Source organism: Podarcis vaucheri (assembly GCF_965113315.1).
Source record: "Podarcis vaucheri genome assembly, chromosome: 2".
NCBI classification, from domain to species: domain Eukaryota; kingdom Metazoa; phylum Chordata; class Lepidosauria; order Squamata; family Lacertidae; genus Podarcis; species Podarcis vaucheri.
The window spans coordinates 127,853,448-127,873,514 of record NC_138760.1 but is presented as its reverse complement, the minus strand read 5'-3'; the positions used below and the strand labels follow the sequence as shown (position 1 = coordinate 127,873,514).

Sequence of the window (20,067 nt, the reverse complement as noted above, 5' to 3'; positions counted from 1 at the left end):
ATCAGGATCACAGGCAGAATGAGGTAACTTCTTGTCACAAGCCTGCAAGAACTGGCTCATAAATATCGGAAGGCTTATAGCCTTTCAGTGGCGTAGCGTGGGGGGTGCCAGGGGTGCCGGCCGCACCGGGCGCAACATTTTGAGGGGCGCGTTTGGCCGGCCCTCCTCGAGGAAGCAGGAACCCCACTGTCCTCGGACCTCCTCCGAAGCTTGGCGGTGGGGCGGAGAGACCTCCTCCCTGCTCCAGCCTTTGGATGGCTGCTCCGAAGCCTGGCAGTGGGGCGGAGAGACCTTCTCCCCGCTCCAGCCTTTGGATGGCTGCTCCGAAGCCTGGCGGTGGGGCGGAGAGACCTCCTCCCGCCGCCAGGCTTCAGAAGGCTGCTCCGAAGCCTGGCGGTGGGGCGGAGAGACCTCCTCCCGCCGCCAGGCTTCAGAAGGCTGCTCCGAAGCCTGGCAGTGGGGCGGAGAGACCTTCTCCCCGCTCCAGCCTTTGGATGGCTGCTCCGAAGCCTGGCGGTGGGGCGGAGAGACCTTCTCCCCACCCCAGCCTTCGGATGGCTGTCCTGAAGACTTGTGGTGGGAGCAGTGGCGTAGCGTGGGGGGTGCAGGGGGGCCTGCTGCACCTGGCGCAACATCTGGGGGGGCGGAAGAGACTCGAGTGCTAAAATCCACGGGTTAGGGGGCGCAAATTACTTGCCTTGCCCCGGGTGCCGAGAACCCACGCTACGCCACTGTAGCCTTTCTAGGCCCTTTCACCATGGGTAGAGACAAAAGAGTCAAACGACACCAAGGGGGTTAAATCCAGAGAAAGAGCTTTATTCTGCCATGGGGGGGGGGGCAGAGGCACCTGCGTAATTGAATTCACAAAAGACAGGCCGCCGAAAACATTTTACAGGCAGGTTTTTATCCCCCTTTTTTTCCTCTCCCCCTTCATAGGTTTACATACAAATGTTTCTCTTGTTCCCTGGCTCTGTTCCCGGAAGAGAGTTTGCAATAAGCTAAATGTGCTATTGCCAAGGTCAGCTAGCCAGAGAGCGAAGGCATTGTTTTAATTCAGCTACCTTTGTTGCATAGAAAGATGCTTAGATAAAAGCTTTTTCAGCCTTAGAGAAAACGAAAAGTGCAGTTTGAAAAGTGCTTGAGGTTTTGAGGCCTGGTTGGGGGGTGGGGGGGAATTCACAAAGAGTTTTTAGGGTAACCTAACTGACTGTCGCCCTGCAAGCTGACCTGAGAGATTTGGGGATGGCAGGGTTCATTTCTGTGGGAGGTTTCCTTTTTCTACCTTTGCTTCTGAAGCTACTGCAAAGGTCCAGCGGGGCTTCTAATGTGACTGCTGTCACAAGAGTGTACAGTGGTGCCTCGCAAGACGAAAAGAATCCGTTCTGTGATTCTCTTGTCTAGTGGTTTTTTCGTCTTGCGAAGCAAGCCCATTGACGGATTAGCGGATTAGCGCTATTAGCGCTATTAGCGGCTTTTAGCAGCTTATCTGCTGATCTGATCAGCTGATAAGCGGCTTAGAAAAAGGGGGGGAAAGGAAAAAAACCCGCAGGAACTCGCAAGACATTGTCGTCTTGCGAAGCAAGCCCATAGGAAATTCGTTTTGCGAAGCACCTCAAAAACGGAAAACTCTTTCGTCTAGCGAGTTTTCCGTCTTGCGAGGCATTCGTCTAGCGCAGTGTTTCCCAACCTTTTTGGGGCAAAGGCACACTTGTTTCATGAAAAAAATCTCGAGGCACACCACCATTACAGCCCCGTGACGTCAGCGCGCAGCGTCACGCCGGGAGGGACATGAATTGCTAGCAAATTACATAATCACCTCCTTGAGGGCTGGCTCATCTTCTCCGAAGGCAGAACCCCATTAATTAACAGCACAGACTCACACCATAGCCAAAACGAGGGGGGGGAAACCTCAGTCATGCACAGTCATGCACATGTGGGGGCTAAATGAGGACGAAGACCGGGCAGAGAGCAGGGTTCAAATCACCCCACCTGGCCAGGACAATCCCTGGGTGCTCCCTTGGGCCACTCGCCTGACCCACCTCAGAGGGCTGTTGTTGCGAGGATAACATGGGGAGAACCACGCGCGCCCCCGGGAGCTCCTTGGAGGAGAAAGCGGGCGATGAATGCAATGCACGAAATATATGAGAGGCGACCAGGTTTTGCAGGTGAGGGGCCCCTGCCAGCCTCCGCTTCCAACAACCGGCGCAACGCCGCCGAAGTTTCCCCCCGGGCTCGGCTCGGGGAGCAGCGCTGCTCCCCCCAGCTCCCCTTCGCCCTCCCGGCTCTCTCTGCCGCCCACTGGGGACCCCCCTCACCTGCCAAGTCCGGAGCGCCGGTGGAAGTTGCATGCATGCATGCAGGGCGCCGCGTTGCCATTGCATTGCACTGCACTCCATGCAACGCCTGCACGTATGCATTGCCTTGCACGCACGCCAAGGCTCCATCCTGCCGCCCGATCTCCGCGGGGGCGCAGGCAGGCTGCGCGGGGTCTGCGCGGAAGAGCCCCTGCCCGCCCGGCCGCCGCCGCCGCGCTCATTCCATGGCCGGGAGAAGAGCGCTTCAAACAAAACGCCCGGCCCGCCAGGCCACGCTGGGAAACGTAGTTTGTGCACCCCGCGCGGGCGCGGAGCCCAAGGGCGAGGGGACTACGGATCCCAGCAGCCCCCGCGCCGGGGACGGAGGGGGAGAGGCCGGGTGCAGGGATGGAGGGACGGGTGGGCGAGCGAGTGAGTGGCAGCCGCCAAGCCTTGGCCGAGAGCCAGGAAGGGCCTCCCCGGAGGAGGAGGGAGGCGCAGAGCGGGAGGGAGGGAGGGAACCCCAGGGGTCATCTAGTGACGGCGCCCCAATCGAAAATTTGACTTTAAAAAAAAAATCTTTCAAATTTTTTAATTTTTCCCGCGGCACACCAGGCAACATCTCGCGGCACACTAGTGTGCCGCGGAACAGTGGTTGGGAAACACTGGTCTAGCGGGGCACCACCGTATCACTCTTGCAGGCATAGCCAGGATATTGCTGCTGCTGCTGCTGCTATTTGTGCTTCTAATGGCCCATGGAGCCAGTAGGATGCTGAAAGCTAAATGCCCATTGAACCTAAATATGGAATCCGATCCGTTGAATTATTACAGGCCAGGAGACGACCTCATGAGTGGTGCCCCCCACCCCTAGTTCAGAAAGTCACTCCAGAAGGATACCATGGTTGATGGTATCAAAAGCCGCTCAGAGGTCAAGAAGAATCAACGGGGACATATTTCCCTTGTCTTTCTCTTGACAAGAGGTCATCATATAGGGCGACCAAAGCAGTTTCTGTGTCAAAACCGGGCCTAAACCCCAATTGAAATGGATCCAGAAAATCAGTTTCTTCCAAAATAGCCTGGATCTTCTCGCACCAGAACCTTGCCCAGGAAAGGGAGATTAGCACTTATCCACCGCCCCCCTTGCTATTTATACTTCTGCATGTGTGGGGAGAGGACCGCTGTCTCCCGTCTGGATTTCTCCCACAAAAGGTCTTTCCCCAGCAGTAATGGGCAATGCAACCTAAAAAGAACGCTCAACATGTTAGACAGAGTAGGGCAGCAGAAAGGTTTTCAAAACTTTATTGTGTCCCCTCAAATTTTTTTTGGAAAAAGTTGAAAAGAGAGGTTTATCTATATATATATATACATATATGCATGCTTAATCATTATTGGCATTTTAATCCTGCTCCACAAGTAAGCTCCCAAGATTGACTCACAAATATCAAGGAGAAGACAGATCCTGCCCTCAGCTCACAATCAAAGAGACACAACACAAAAGTGGACTGGGAGGGAAAAGGGGAACAGTAAGTTCAGGCAACCATAATTAGACTCTCAGGAGAGCCATGTAGTTTCATCTCTCCATTACCCTGGTGGAAACAACTGCTGAATAAATCCACTTATTAGGAATATCAAGTGCCGATAAACATAGCTTATTTGTGTTTCAAAGACCTGCGGACTTCGGCGCCTAACAAGCTCCTCAGATGCATATTCCTGTGTTGCAGAAGTTTGGACTACATGATCCTCAAGGTCCCTTCCAACTCAACGACTTGACAATTCTATCGCAAGCAGTGACAGTCCCATCAGAAGATCTTAGAGGAATGGAACGCCAGGTTCATGCAGAAGGGTCATCCGCAGACACCGGAACACCTGATGATCCTTCAGTCTCTTTTCACTTTCACGTTTGATAATTGCAGTGAGTAGCTTTGCCTAAAGCAACTCCCTCCCAACCCTTTTGGGCTGCAATCCAATAGCCACTTACTTGGGAGGAGGCCCCACTAAGCTGAATGGGAATTCTGAGCAGAGATGCTAGGATTGCACTGTTGGCATTACAGGAAACTTTTGCCCATACACAGAACCTCCTCTCCCTATGCTTAATTCTCAGCCCTGCAAAGCATGAAGTTTCATTCCCCTGTTATGTGCTGCATGAGGACTCTACATAGAACAATTAATGCAGAAAAACTGAAATAGGAGGATGGACTGCTTTTTCTCTGCCTACACAATATGGACTCCTCTGTTGGCAGCCCCCCTACCCAGAGCATAAACCTATTAAATGTGTCCCACACCCTCCTTGTGGAACTGGGAAATGGGTCACATAGTAGTGCTGAGCTTCACCTCTCACTGTGAGGATGTGGCGGCTGTGAGGGTGGTAAGGTGAAGGTGAAGGTGAAGGTAAAGGTACCCCTGACCATTAGGTCATCGCAGACGACTCTGGGGTTGCGGTGCTCATCTTGCTCCATAGGCCAAGGGAGCCGACGTTTGTCCGCAGACTGGTCATGTGGCCAGCATGACTAACCCGCTTCTGGCAAACCAGAGCAGCGCACATAATTGCCGTTTACCTTCCCACCAGAGCAGTACCTATTTATCTACTTGCACTTTGACGTGCTTTCGAACTGCTAGGCGGGCAGCAGCGGGGACTGAACGGGAGCTCACCCTGTCGCGGGGATTCAAACCGCCGACCTGCTGATCAGCAAGCCCTAGGTTCTGTGGTTTAGACCACAGCGCCACCAGTGTCCCAATGTGAGGGTGGTAGGAAAGGGCAATAGAGTCGGGGAGGTAATACCGAGGTAGAATTCTGCAAAGCCAATTATCTGTCAGGCCAGCATAGCCACATAATGGCCTGGCCTGGCCACAAAGCTGTTAAGAGCCAGTCCAATTGACTGATGGGAGTGGAAAGCTGATTCAGATAAGGTGCAAGGATGGGTCCACATGTACAGCAAAAAAAAGTTTGGGTTGAGTAACTGTGTTTTCAAGGACTATGGTTGGATGAGAGATCGTGGGGTGGCAGAAGGTTGTTGCGGAGAATATGGAACGGTGTTTTTCACATGTGTTTTTTTCTGTATGCTAATGGATTTGCTCTCACAGATTCTTTGGGCTCTGCCCAGTAATGCATTGCTGAATAGAAGTCTGACTAAATGGGAATCTGGTTTGAGCCTCCATGATGAACCTCCAAAGGGAATTTTCTTCCACAGCCCACAATTGGAAGGTACTTTCTTTCCCTGGTCCTCCTTACTTGCATCCTCCTGCTATTGAGCCATGGGTGCGAGGGATAAGCACCCTGCTTGATATGAGAGGTTACAACTGCAAAGTCACAAAATACGGACCCTGCTCTCAGACTTTACTGTGTTCAATGTGCATTCTGTAGTTGACCTCCTTTGTAATGCTCCATTTTGATTTTTTAAATATTCCTGTTAATTATGTTGCTTTGAATGTACAGTGGTACCTCAGGTTACAGACGCTTCAGGTTACAGACTCCGCTAACCCAGAAATAGTACCTTGGGTTAGGAACTTTGCTTCAGGATGAGAACAGAAATTGCGCAGCAGAAGCTAAAGTGGTACCTCAGGTTAAGAACAGTGTCAGGTTAAGAACGGACCTCCAGAACGAATTAAGTTCTTAACCCGAGGTACCACTGTATAAATATCTTCAGTAATGTTTTATTCTTGGTTTTTTAATAATTTGATATTTTAATGTGTGGTAAACCACTTTGATTTTTTTTCTTAAAACTATAAAGCGGCTTAGAAATGAATAATAATAATAATAAGAGCTGCATTAAAGTTTAACAATAATTGTGCGTCGATATAGCTAACAGTGACAGAATACCCCAAGTATTTATCAGGGAAGGGAGGGGAAAGCCTCTGTCCAATATGAATTCTCTAGTGCTCCTAAGGTTGGATTGGTTACTTCAGTCTCAAATCACATACTGCTTTTCTGGTGTGAATCCACCAAGGGGAAGTAAAATCGGTTCTCCATCGGAAGCCATTTCAACACTCCAAGACATGATGGGTTCACTGCCCCCTCTGTGAGTTCTTTGGTGTCTCTTAAGCATACACTTATCATAAAAGCTCTTTCCACATTCCAGGCATTGGTATGTTTTTTCTCCCGAGTGGATTTTCTGATGTCTGATCAGGTTTCTTCTTTGGGTGTAGTTCTTTCCGCACTCCGTGCACTGATAGGGTTTCTCTTCTGTGTGGACTCTCAGGTGAGAAGTAAGGCTTGAGCTCTGGCTGAAGCTCTTTCCACACACCGAGCACTGATAAGGTTTCTCTCCCGTGTGGATTCTTTGGTGTGTAAGAAGGTGGGAGTGGTCATAAAAGCTCTTGCTACACTCCACACAGTTATAGGGCTTTTCTCCTCCGTGTGTCCTTTGATGAGAAGCAAGGTTTGCATGCCACTTGAAGTTCTTTCCACACTCCGGGCATTTATACGGTTTTTCGCCCGTGTGAGTCCTTTGGTGAATAAGGAGGCGCGATCTGTCGTAAAAACTCTTGCTACATTCTGAGCAGTTATACGGTTTCTCTCCCACGTGGATTCTCTGATGGGAAGTAAGGTTGGAGCTCCGGTGGAAGCTCTTTCCACACACCAAGCATTTATACGGCTTCTCCCCCGTATGGATTCCTTCATGGGAAGTAAGCTGCGAACGCCGAATAAAGCTTCGTCCACACACCAAACATTTATGCGGCTTATCCTTTGAATGAATCAACTGGTGTATATTGAAGCCTGATTTGTCACAAAAGCTCCTACTGCATACGGCGCACTTATAGGGTTTCTCTCCCGTGTGTTTTCTCAGATGGGCGGTAAGGTTTGTGTTCCTGTTGAAGCTCTTTCCGCACACCGAACACTGATACGGTTTTTCTCCGGTGTGGATTCTCTGGTGTGAAGTAAGGTACGCAAGCTGCCTGAAGCTCTTTCCGCACTCCGGGCATTTATAGGGTTTCTCCCCCGTGTGTTTTCTCAGGTGGGAAGCGAGGTTTGTGCTCCTAGTGAACTTCTTTCCGCACTCCGAACACTGGTAGGGTTTTTCCCCTGTGTGGATTCTCTGATGTACGGTGAAGTGTGCACGCTCCCTGAAGCTCTTCCCGCACTGCAAGCATTTATAAGGCCTCTCTCCCGTGTGGATTCTTTGGTGGGAGGTGAGGTGCGCTCTCTGCCGGAAGCTCTTTCCGCAGTCCAAACACTTATGCTGCTTCTGGCCTGTGTGGATCCTCATGTGGACGTTGAAGTGTGATTTGCGGCTGAAGACTTTCCCACACAGCGAGCAGACATTCTTTTTCTTTCCTTTTCGTCTCTGCTGCTGAATTGGAATTTCATCAAAGTTCTGCCCGGGCAAAGATTTATTCCCCCACTTCCTGGTTTGGTTCTCTTCCTGCTTATTTGGTCCTTCTTGATCTCTGAAGTTCTCATCCACGTCTTGAAGCTTGTTTCTCTCCGATGGTGCTGCACAGAGTTCGTCGTCATCCTTATTATCCCACCCTTCAACTGGAAGAGAGAAATCCATTAACGACACCAGAAAGAAAATAAGCTTTTGATTATGGGTGGCATCCAATGCATTGTTGTGGAGAATACATGTGTGGCGCTGCTTCACACAGACACCCTCACCCAGCTGAATTAAAGCTAATCTAATACTCTAAACCAGAGATGGGGAGCCTGAAGTCCTCCAATGTTGCTGATCTACAATTCCCATTACTCCTGGCCATTGGTCATGCTTGCTAGGCCTGATGGGAGTTGTAGTTCAGCTACAGCCAGAGGGCCAAAGGTTCCCTACACGAGATTTAGAAGCATGAGGACTGGAATCTTACAGTGAGAGGGGAAAGTATTTGATCCCCTGCTAAATTTGCCCGTTTGCCCTCTGATGAAGAAATGACCAGTCCATAATTGTAATGGTCCTGTTGTTAGTCTGTCTCTCACAGCTACAATAAACCTACCATTAAAATTATGGCCTGGTCATTTCTTTGTCAGAGGGCAAACGGGCAAATTTAGCAGGGGATCAAATCCTTTTTCCCCCTCACTGTACTTTATTTTTAAGGGAAGGCTTGGAGCTCTGATAATCATTCATGGAATTGTAGAGTTGGAAGAGACCCCCAGAGCCATCTAGTGCAGGAATCTCAGCTCCATGGCAGATGGTCATCCACCCTCTGCTTAAAAACCTCCAAGGAAGGAGAGTCCAAAATCTCCCGAGGGAGTCCAATGTTGGAAGATTCTGGACAGATAACTCAAATAACTTCTTCACAGAGCACATAGTCAAACTATGGATCTCACTTCCCCAGGGGCTACCGGTGTCCACAGAAGTGGATGGCTTCAAAAGGGGATTGTACAAATTCATGGGCTATCAACAGCAACTAGTCATGATGATTACTGACAACAATGGCTATGTTCTACCTCCAGAGGAAGTAAATACTTTTGAATACCGGTTGTTGGGAATCACAAGTAGGGAGAGAGTTGTTGTGGGCTTACTATTTGGGGCATCTGTTTGGCACCTGTGACAACAGGATGCTGGAGTAGACTAATAATAATAATAATAATAATAATAATAATAATAATTTCTATGCTGCCCATCGGACTGGGTTTCCCCAGACACTCTGGGCAGATTACAGCATATATAAAAACACAGCAAAACATAAAACATTAAAAACTTCCTGATTGTGATAGCCTGGGACTCGGACTCAGAACCAGAGGAGTCTCAGTCTGCACCAGATCCTTTGCCTCAGGCATCATCTGAACCAAGTCTGGGACCTGACCCTGAAGAGTTCCTAGTCTGCACAAGTTCCCCTGCAACAAACACTAGTTGGGCCAAGTCAGGGGCCTGAGCTTGCCCTGGCTCCAGATGCAGGGATTACCTCGTTGCCTTCAGCTAGGCTTACAGCTTCTCCACTACCGGTTGGGTCAGGGGAGACTGAGGCGGCCCCTGGGTCTAGTAACCCACTGACATCTCCCGAGCTGCAGAGACTAAGGTCTGAGAGAAGGAGAGACCTGAGTACTCACAGGAGGAGTGCTTGCCTTTGGGCGAAACAGGGAGGTAAGTCGCCAGAGGACCAGGACCAGCCATTACCCCGACAAAGATAAAAGGCTGTCAGCCCCCGCCCCAGGTTTTGGGAGCAACATTGCTGTATGCCAGATCCTCCCTGATATCCTGTACCTGTCCTTGCCTGGTTTCCTGCCTCATGTCCTGCCTTGGCCCTGTCTGACTGACTCCTAGTGGAACCTTCAGATTCTGGACTGGTTCTGGACCGCGCTTCACGGGTTACCCCTGGGCCCAGCACACTGAGACAGGGCTGCCTTCAGATGTCTTCTAAAAGTTATGTAGTTCATCTCTTTGACATCTGATGGGAGGGCGTTCCACAGGGCGGGCACCACTACCAAGAAGGCCCTCTGCCTGATACCCTGTAGCTTCACATCTTGCAGTGAGGGAACCACCAGAAGTACCTCGGAGTTGGCTGGGTCCACCAGCCAGGCTCTACTCAGGTTCGTAAAACGAAAGAAGGGTCCTTACCGAGTGAGGCCACGCTCCGGGAATTCTCCAGCATGACTTCCCTATGCAGGGCTTTCTGGCTCGAATCCAGCAAAGCCCACTCATCGTTGGTGAAATACACAGCCACCTCCTCAAAGGACACTAGAACCTAGAGGAAGAGGAAGAAAACATCTCACATTAACTGAGAACTAAGGGATGTGTAGGAACGTGGGTGGTGCTGTGGGTTAAACCACAGAGCCTAGGACTTGATGATCAGAAGGTCGGCGGTTCGAATCCCCGTGACGGGGTGAGCTCCCGTTGCTCGGTCCCTGCTCCTGCCAACCTAGCAGTTCGAAAGCACATCAAAGTGCAAGTAGATAAATAGGTACCACTCGGGCGGGAAGGTAAACGGCGTTTCCGTGCGCTGCTCTGTTTCGCCAGAAGCGGCTTAGTCATGCTGGCCACATGACCTGGAAGCTGTACGCCGGCTCCCTCGGCCAATAAAGTGAGATGAGCGCCGCAACCCCAGAGTCGGCCACAACTGGACCTAATGGTCAGGGGTCCCTTTACCTTTACCTAAGGGATGTGTAAATCCTCCTCCATAGCTCAATGGTAGAGTTTCTGCATGGTGTGCGGAAGCTTCCGGGTTCGAACCCCAGAATCTCCAGGCAGGGTTGGGGGAGATGGATGGTGGCTAATGGACTGAAGTTGAATCCTGACAAGACAGAAGTACTGTTTTGGGGGGACAGGGGGGTGGGCTGGTGTGGAGGACTCCCTGGTCCTGAATAGGGTAACTGTGCCCCTGAAGGACCAGGTGCGCAGCCTGGGAGTCATTTTGGACTCACAGCTGTCCATGGAGGCGCAGGTCAATTCTGTATCCGGGGCAGCTGTCTACCAACTCCACCTGGTACGCAGGCTGAGACCCTACCTGCCCGCGGACTGTCTCGCCAGAGTGGTGCATGCTCTAGTTATCTCCCGCTTGGACTACTGCAATGCGCTCTACATGGGGCTACCTTTGAAGGTGACTCAGAAACTACAACTACCATATTATTCGCTCTATAACACGCACCTGACCATAACATGCACATCGTTTTTAGAGGAGGAAAACAAGGGGGGGATTCTGAATGAAACAGTGGATGATCATTTTTGTGCCTCATGCTGTGGCCACAGACATGTGATCTGATGGTGAATTTGGGGTGACCCAATGCAAAAATCCTGAGAATCCCTGTGGATCCATGCTTTGTAACCACGTTTTTGCACCATTGTGGCCCCAGGCAACAGTGGGTGCGTGATTTGTTTGGTGCAGACTGTAGCCATGGACATGCTATGTGATTTGATGGTGAATTTGGGGTGACCCAATGCAAAGATCCTGAGGATCCATGTGGATCCGTGCTTTGTAACCACGTTTTAAGTGGGGAGGGAAGGAAAAACACAGAAGGGACAAGGAGCACCGAGAGGGGTGTGCGGAGAAGCAGCTGGCTAAGAATGCGGGAGAGGGGTTTAACGGGAGGGAGGAAAGCAAGGCAAAAGCGATCAGAGTGGCCAAACCTCCTAGCAAGCACTTCCCTGGCTTCTGCTGACCACAACGAAGACGACCCTGTGATGCACTCGGGCCAGTCGGCTCCAGGGACCACACATTCGCACAATAACACACACAGAGATTTCCCCTTACTTTTTAGGAGAAAAAATCTGCGTGTTATAGAGAGAAAAGTACGGTAATCCAGAATGCAGCAGCTAGACTGGTGACTGGGGGCGGCCGCCGAGACCACATAACACCGGTCTTGAAAGACCTACACTGGCTCCCAGTACGTTTCCGAGCACAATTCAAAGTGCTGGTGTTGACCTTTAAAGCCCTAAACGGCCTCGGTCCTGTATATCTGAAGGAGCGCCTCCACCCCCATCATTCTGCCCGGACACTGAGATCCAGCGCCGAGGGTCTTCTGGCGGTTCCCTCATTGCGAGAAGTGAGGCTACAGGAAACCAGACAGAGGGCCTTCTTGGTAGTGGCACCCGCCCTGTGGAACGCCCTCCCATCAAATGTCAAAGCAATAAATAACTCCTGACATTCAGAAGTTTTTAATCTGTGATATTTTACTGTATTTTTGGATTCTATGGAAGCCACTCAGAGTGGCTGGGGAAACCCAGCCAGATGGGCGGGGTAAAAATAATAATAAATTATTATTATTATTATTATTATTATTATTATTATTATTATTATTATTTAAACCCTGGAAGGCCACAGCCAGTCAGGCCTCATCCACAACACAGCTTCCCCCAAAGCATTCCTGGAATTGTAGTCTGCTAAGACTGCTTAGCGTTGTTAAGAGACTCCCACTTTTCTTCACACGCCTACAATTTCCAGAGTTCCCTCAGAAGAGGAACAGATTGGTTGCTCTAAGCCCCACCACATAGTTGCCAATGATCTCCTTTTCCTACCTCAGTCGGTTGCTCAGGGTCTATTTCTGCTCCGCTGTGAAAAGGTGATGTCGCAGGGAGCTTCTGCGATGTTATTCCATTTCCTGTTGGGGGAAACAAGAGTGTTGGGGGGGGGTGGAATGAAAACCCAGCATTTAAAGTCAGTGTGGGAAACCTCTTTTTCAGTTGAGGGCAACATTATTATTATTATTATTATTATTATTATTTGAATTTATATACTGCCCTATACCCAGGGGTCTCAATGCAGTTCACAGAACAAAATCAAGATATAAAACCACAAAATGCCTAATGAAAATAAAACAACAACCCCCAAAAAAAAAACATTTTAAAAGGGCATAGGACGTAAATCAGATCAACCAAAGGCCCAGTTGAAAAGAAACGTTTTTTTCGAATCCCCGCGGCGGGGTGTGCTCCCGCTGCTCGGTCCCAGCGCCTGCCAACCTAGCAGTTCGAAAGCACCCCTGGGGGCAAGTAGATAAATAGGTACCGCTTACCAGCGGGAAGGTAAACGGCGTTCCGTGTGCGGCTCTGGCTCGCCAGATGCAGCTTTGTCACGCTGGCCACGTGACCCGGAAGTGTCTCCGGACAGCGCTGGCCCCCGGCCTATAGATGTGAGATGGGCGCACAAACCCCAGAGTCTGTCAAGACTGGCCCACTCGGGCAGGGGTACCTTTACCTTTACCTTTAAAGGTATATAATGAAACATTTCCTGATAGCAGTTCAGAAAAGGGCAACCAAAATGATAAAGGGGGTGTGATAAAGAGGATTTATTTAACAGAAGGCCCTTCCCCTGCAGAATTGGGAATTGTAACCTAAAAGTAAAGAATGCTTAACATACAACTGTAAAGTTAGAAGGCCAAGCATTTTTTGTCCAATGTGGTGCTCGAACAGAGGTCTCTTGAGATCTTACTCATGCTCTACCACCCAAAGATCTAGGGCGATACTCAAATTTAACTACCGTATTTTTCGCTCTATAGGACACACTTTTTCCCCTCCAAAAATGAAGGGGAAATGTGTGCGCATCCTATGGAGCGAATGCAGGCTTTCATGAAGCCTGGAGAGTGAGAGGGGTTGATGTGCACCGACCCCTCTTGCTCTCCAGGCTTCAGGCAGCCATCCGCAAGCCTTCTGAGTGCGGCGGGAGTTCCCGCTGCGCTCGGAAGGCTTGCGGATAGCTGCCTGTTCTGGGGGCTGGGGTTGGGGGGGGATAATTTCCCCCCCCCTTTATTTCCCCCCCTAAAAACTAGGTGTGCCCTATGGTCCGGTTCGCCCTATGGAGCGAAAAATACGGTAATAAAATAATAATAATAATACCAACTGAGCTATATCTCTCTGTGAGGGATGTACAACACATAATGAGATAAGGCAAAGTACAGCAACAGATTTTCAAAATCCTTCCTTACCCAGTGACGTGTCCCGAGTTTGATTATCCGGCAAAAATTTCCCAGATAGCGCCGTCTGGAAGGTTACCGGCAGATTCTCCCTTGATTCATGGGATTCATTGTCCACCTCCGCAATGGTCCCTTGAACCTGAGACAGGAGCCCAGACAAAGAAGAGGGAGATGAGTTAAGAGCACTTGCAGGACATTGCTGAATGAATCTCATCTTCCCTGGCCATTAGCCACCCTCGCTGGGGCTGATGGGAGATGTAATTCAGCAACATCTAGAGGGCCAAAGATTTCTGACCCCTGCAATAGAACCATAAACCCAGCCAACAAGGAGCTTTTTCACAGAGAGGAGGTCCTTTGACAGGATTTCAAGCTGTAAGAGCAACAATATATGGTTTGCTACCAGACACACTGGGACACGGGTGGCACTGTGGGTTAAACCACAGAGCCTAGGACTTGGCGATCAGAAGGTCGGCGGTTCGAATCCCCGCGACGGGGTGAGCTCCTGTTGCTCAGTCCCTGCTCCTGCCAACCTAGCAGTTAGAAAGCATGTCAAAGTGCAAGTAGATAAATAGGTACCGCTCCAGTGGAAAGGTAAACGGTGTTTCCGTGCGCTGCTCTGGTTCGTCAGAAGCGGCTTAGTCATGCCGGCCACATGACCCGGAAGCTGGACGCCGGCTCCCTCAGCCAATAAAGCGAAATGAGCGCTGCAATCCCAGAGTCGTCCACGACTGGACCTAATGATCAGGGTCCCTTTACCTTACCAGGCACACAGCAAATGTTTTGCTAACTCCAGTATTGTTGGCACACAGAATAACAGAATGATGTGTGGCCATGTACCTTATTGCATTGCTAGAAATTATGGTACTATTTTAAAGCAGTACCATATTATTGTTATTAATATTTTTGCTGCTATTATTGTTGTTACTACGTATTTATTGCATCTCTTTCTTCAAAGAGCTCAAGATGGCATGCCTGGCTCGCCTCCACCCCCATTTAATTCCCACAAACAGCCCTTTGAGGTATGTTAGACTGAGAGGCAGTGACTGGCCCAACGTCACCCAGTGAGCTTCATGGGCGAGGGGGGATTTGAACCCTGGTCCCAATGCTCTACCCACTAGGGCTGGGTGACATCTCGTTTTCAACATTGCGATATATCACCAGCGAAACATCACAATATTCTGATATAGCACGTCTGAAATGAGGATGGAACTAGGTTGGAAGCATTGTCTAGCTTCACGGTTTCCCCCAGAATTGTGATTTTTGCACACACACACACCCCATGATTCGGGATAAGGTTGCGAGGTGTCAAAAGAAAGCTGCAGAGATAGTGCAGGATAGTGCGCACCCCAGAAATGATCTCTTTCAGCTTCTGCCTTCTGGAAGAAGGTACAGGGTTATAAAGACCAGGACTAGCTGCCTGAGAAACAGTTTCTATCCAAATGCGATTTTGGTTTTAAACGTGGTGTAAGGTAGTCTCTGGGGACGCAGGTGGCGCTGTGGGTTAAACCACAGAGCCTAGGACTTGCCGATCAGAAGGTTAGTGGTTCGAATCCCCGCGACGGGGTGAGCTCCTATTGCTCAGTCCCTGCTCCTGCCAACCTAGCAGTTCGAAAGCACGTCAAAGTGCAAGTAGATAAATGGGTACCGCTCTGGCGGGAAGGTAAACGGCGTTTCCGTGCGCTGCTCTGGTTCGCCAGAAGCGGCTTAGTCATGCTGACCACATGACCCGGAAGCTGTATGCCGGCTCGTAAAGCGAGTTGAACGCCGCAACCCCAGAGTCGGCCATGACTGGACCTAATGGTCAGGGGTCCCTTTGCCTTTTTTAAGGCAGTCTCTGTGGGAGTATATTGTATTTAATTATGGGGTATCAGAGTTTTTAGAGGGTTAACTAGGCTGGGATAGTAGGCTTGTTGGTTTTTGAATGTCTGATGTAGATTTTTTCAATTTCATTGTTCTGTATGGGACAATGACAATAAAGATTATCGTATCGTAAGGTCAAAAATTATGAAACCGGTATCATGACCTTCAAACCAGTTTGGGGCGATATACTGATATATAAAAAGAGTCTTGAGCACAATTTTACCCTAATCACAATGTGAAGACTTGGCTTTCCCTTCCACAAAATGCAATGTCTTTTGAACACTTTCTGTGCCTGTTGAAAAACGACCAGGATGAAAACTGTCTCTCTCACCTGCATGTCTTCCTGCTTCCTGTCCTCTGCCCGGCTCAGGAGGAAACCTTCGGCCAGGGCCACCGCCTGGGAACTGGTCTCCGCTCCACATTCCCTCACCCAGCTCTCCATCTCCGGGGGGAGGACAGCCAGGAACTGCTCCAGGATCACTAAATCCAGGATCTGAGCCTTGGTGTGTCTCTCTGGCTTCAGCCACTGACGGCAAAGATGGTGGAGTCGGCTGCAAACCTCTCGGGGTCCTTTGGCCTCCTGGTAGCGGAAGCGCCTGAACCGCTGGCACTGAGAGTCTGAGGCGAGTGTGTCCTTCCTACCCGGAATCTTCTGCACTGTTCTCTCCCAGAATTCCCTGGGACTCCCAGCCTGGACGGCATCACAACCTTTGCCTGATCTCTGCCCCACTGGGCCAAGCATGTCCACTGCAGGACTGGGCACAGAAGCCCTCTCCTCAAACTTCACAAAGAGTCGTTCTTGGGACACATCACATGTTCCTTGCAGTCCTACAAGGCTTTTTTCCTGCAGATAAAAGAAAACAACACATTGGGAATCAGGAGCAGGCTTCGATCAAAACACCAAAATGGTCAAAGGCCTGGAAACGATGCCTTATGAGGAACGGCTAAGGGAGCTGGGCATGTTTAGCCTGGAGAAGAGGAGGTTAAGGGGTGATATGAGAGCCATGTTCAAATATATAAAAGGATGTCACATAGAGGAGGGAGAAAGGTTGTTTTCTGCTGCTCCAGAGAAGCGGACACGGAGCAATGGATCCAAACTACAAGAAAGAAGATTCCACCTAAACATTAGGAAGAACTTCCTGACAGTGAGAGCTGTTCGACAGTGGAATTTGCTGCCAAGGAGTGTGGTGGAGTCTCCTACTTTGGAGGTCTTTAAGCAGAGTCTTGACAACCATATATCAGGAGTGCTCTGATGGTGTTTCCTGCTTGGCAGGGGGTTGGACTCGATGGCCCTTGTGGTCTCTTCCATCTCTATGATTCTATGATTCTATGATTCTATCTTGCTAAGAAACATTCATCACCTCGCCAATGGATTTAACAAAATAAATAAATAAATCTAGGTGAAAAAATCCTGTATGACTCAGCAGCTAAACACTGGCTGAGTCCTGGAAAGGGTTCATTTTATTAACTGTACTGTATTTTTATTGATAGGGACGCGGGTGGCGCTGTGGGTAAAACCACAGTGTCTAGGACTTGCCAATCGTATGGTCGGCGGTTCGAATCCCCGCAGCGGGGTGAGCTCCCGTTGTTTGGTCCCAGCTCCTGCCCACCTAGCAGTTCAAAAGCACCCTTAAAGTGCAAGTAGATAAATAGGTACCGCTTTATAGCGGGAAGGTAAACGGCGTTCAGTGTGCTACTCTGGTTCAGGCTCACCAGAGCAGCGATGTCACACTGGCCACGTGACCCGGAAGTGTCTGCGGATGGCGCCGGCTCCCGGCCTCTAGAGTGAGATGAGCGCACAACCCTAGGGTCTGACAAGACTGGCCTTCGGGCAGGGGTACCTTTACCTTTACCTTTTGTTTTTATTGATGGCACAGGCTGATATGAAGCTTTCTTCATTTGCTTTTGGAAAAAGGGATTTATTAACAAACAAATGTGCCAACATAACAAGGCAAAAGAAAAAAACAAAGATTTAAAAATTCTGGAAGCCCTTTAATATTAACAATTTGAATGGCTGGTATTCAAGCTTTTGCTAAATTGCCCTTTTTCAAATCAAAATATATCATAAACTAAAAGTATCTAAAAGTCAGAGCTCAAATGACATGAGGTTTTTCCCCATATATGGTATGATTTTATTTGTTATACAAATAGAAAGACTGTCACTCTGTGCCAAGAGTATATGCAAAATGCCTGGCTCGTTTAAGACAGTATCCAATCTTTCAAACTCACAGGTGGAGAATACTTTTGTTTTTTATAAATCTTTATTATTTCTAAGTAAAACCTTTGTATGCATAAAACTTTGTGATCCTTTTGGAGCTGTGCTGTACTTTTGTACTCTCGTCCTTCCTGGCTGTGACACTTTACAGTTTAAATTTTTGATTTTCGGGGGGGGGGCATATTTCTCATTCGGTTTTTTGTTTTGTTTTTAACTTGCTGCATTCTCCCCCACAAGTTCACAAACAATATCAGTGAAATCCTGGAGAGCTGTTGCCAGTCCTTGCACTCAGTGCTGAGCGCTACCTAGGACTTTGCTTTGCGGATCCGGAGCGTCCTTGCAGTTCATTCAGGTTTAAATGAGACAAGGACTGAATCCTGATCCCTTTGCATGGAGGCCTTTTTTTTTTTTTTTGCTCTGCCGCTGAGATTTTGCCCAAAAGCTGGAACTGGGGAGGGTGACTTTTGCATGCAGGCAAAGCAGCAAACCCAGTAGTGGCACATGGAAGTGAGAGCTGGACCATATAGAAGGCTGATCGCTGAAGAATTGAAGCTTTTGAATTATGGTGCTGGAGGAGACTCTTGAGAGTCCCATGGACTGCAAGAAGATCAAACCTCTCCATTCTGAAGGAAATCAGCCCTGAGTGCTCACTGGAAGGACAGATCGTGAAGCTGAGGCTCCAGTACTTTGGCCACGTCATGAGAAGAGAAGACTCCCTGGAAAAGACCCTGGTGTGGGGAAAGATGGAGGGCACCAGGAGAAGGGAGGACAGAGGACGACATGGTTGGACGGTGTTCTCGAAGCTACCAGTGTGGGAAAATGATTGCTTGTACATAAGAGCATGAGCAGAGTTCTTATTATTGCAGAGTGATTTTACAGCACGACATATTGCTAAGAGCATGATGAGCGCGTGAACTAAATGATTGGCTCACGTAGCATAACACTCTCTTTGCCTGTGGGCAAAGGCAAGGTTACATTCTTGTGATTGTTACTTTTGGGTACGAGGCACAGAACAAGCGCTGTGCTGGAGGAGAGAGGATGAATTATTTTCACTGCGACACAATAAACATTGCACGGCAAAAGCCAAAGCTTTTTCTTCAAGTCATCTTGGTGTGAGACTGATTATTTCGGATGTCGAGCAGGTTCTCGAAGCTACCAGCATGAGTTTGACCAAACTGCGGGAGGCAGTGGAAGACAGGAGTGCCTGGCGTGCTCTGGTCCAGGGGGTCACGAAGAGTCGGACACGACTAAACGACAACAACAAAGCAGCAAACTTCAAGCGGAGACGCGTCGATCCTAGGAAGCGCTTTCCCAGCCCCAGTCTCCTGTCCCCGTGGGGAAGGGCGCTTTTTGCAAGCCAGATGCAATCTGGGGGGCCTTGTGTGCGTGCAAAACAGGCCACCCGCCCCCAGATCCATTGCACCCACAAAACACTTCCAGGAGGGCCAGCTTGGCCCCGCGATCGTGGGTGCAATTTTCATGGGGAATTTTATTGTGGGTGCTCGGGCACCCAGGGTCCCAGGGAGTTGGCAGCAACCCACCCACCTTGCCAGCCTGGAGGATTTCTCGCCCACCCACCCCCCATCCCATTCTTACCAGTGGGGAAGGACCACCACTCTCCTCTTCCAGGCGCCAGACTCCTCCCAGGTTTTCTCCAAATGTAGGAGGAAGTGGCACCTCCTCCCTCCCCCCCACACCCAGTAAGTGCCCTTTCTAGGAATAAAAGCAAAGTGCTTTAACCCTTTATAACCTGGAGGGGCAGCTGCGTTGCTGCAGGGTGTTGCTGGACACGCAAATGCACGCGCCTTCCAGCAGCCCGCGCGGATTTAGTGTTGCCAGGAGCCCTGCAAAGTCCACAGAGCGCCGTCGGCTTTACAAGGGTTTGATCCCCTTCCGTGATTGTGTTGGGGGGGGGGTTGGACTACAACTCCCATCAGCTCCCAGCCGGCACGTGGTGCCTAGGGGCTGATGGGAGTTGCAGTCCAAAATAAATATTCGAAGGGGAGCGCACTCTTGCATTGTCTCCCAAGGCAGAAGGAACTTAGTGCGCGCGCGACACTAAACGGGGCTTACTTTCGAGTAAGCGTGGCTGCAAACTTGATTCATTGCAATGGGTCTACTCTGAGTAGATCTAGCCTTGACAAACAGCAAGGGGAGCGCAGAAGCCCCTGTTTTGCAGACAGATTCATTGCAATGGGTCTACTCTGAGTAGATCTAGCCTTGACAAACAGCAAGGGAAGCGCAGAAGCCCCTGTTTTGCAGACAGATTCATTGCAATGGGTCTCCTCTGAGTAGATCTAGCCTTGACAAACAGCAAGGGAAGCGCAGAAGCCTCTGTTTTGCAGACAGATTCATTGCAATGGGTCTACTCTGAGTAGATCTAGCCTTGACAAACAGCAAGGGGAGCGCAGAAGCCTCTGTTTTGCAGA

At 49.7% G+C, this 20,067-nt stretch overlaps 1 protein-coding gene across 1 annotated transcript; it reads right to left on the bottom strand.

The window, feature by feature from the left end:
* Positions 1-795: 795 nt before the first annotated feature.
* LOC309527291 (uncharacterized protein) lies at positions 796-19,320 on the bottom strand. The gene is made up of 7 exons (XM_082213996.1): positions 19,235-19,320; positions 15,755-16,267; positions 13,576-13,702; positions 12,173-12,255; positions 9,779-9,905; positions 2,980-7,767; positions 796-1,333 (listed from the first exon to the last, which is right to left on the bottom strand). Exons 2-6 carry the CDS (start codon positions 16,163-16,165, stop codon positions 6,200-6,202), a joined length of 2,316 nt encoding a protein of 771 aa, XP_082070122.1. The 5' UTR covers positions 16,166-16,267; positions 19,235-19,320; the 3' UTR covers positions 796-1,333; positions 2,980-6,199.
* Positions 19,321-20,067: the final 747 nt, after the last annotated feature.

Bases quoted from the DNA above. Each gene is read 5' to 3' on its own strand.
- LOC309527291 (XM_082213996.1), bottom strand. From the start codon at position 16,165: ATGCTTGGCCCAGTGGGGCAGAGATCAGGCAAAGGTTGTGATGCCGTC. The intron at 9,906-12,172 runs GTAGGAAAAGGA...CTCTTCCTCTAG, and splicing joins ACCCTGAGCAACCGACTGAG to GTTCTAGTGTCCTTTGAGGA. The intron at 7,768-9,778 runs GTAAGGACCCTT...TCTCTCTTCCAG, and splicing joins CCGGAGCGTGGCCTCACTCG to TTGAAGGGTGGGATAATAAG.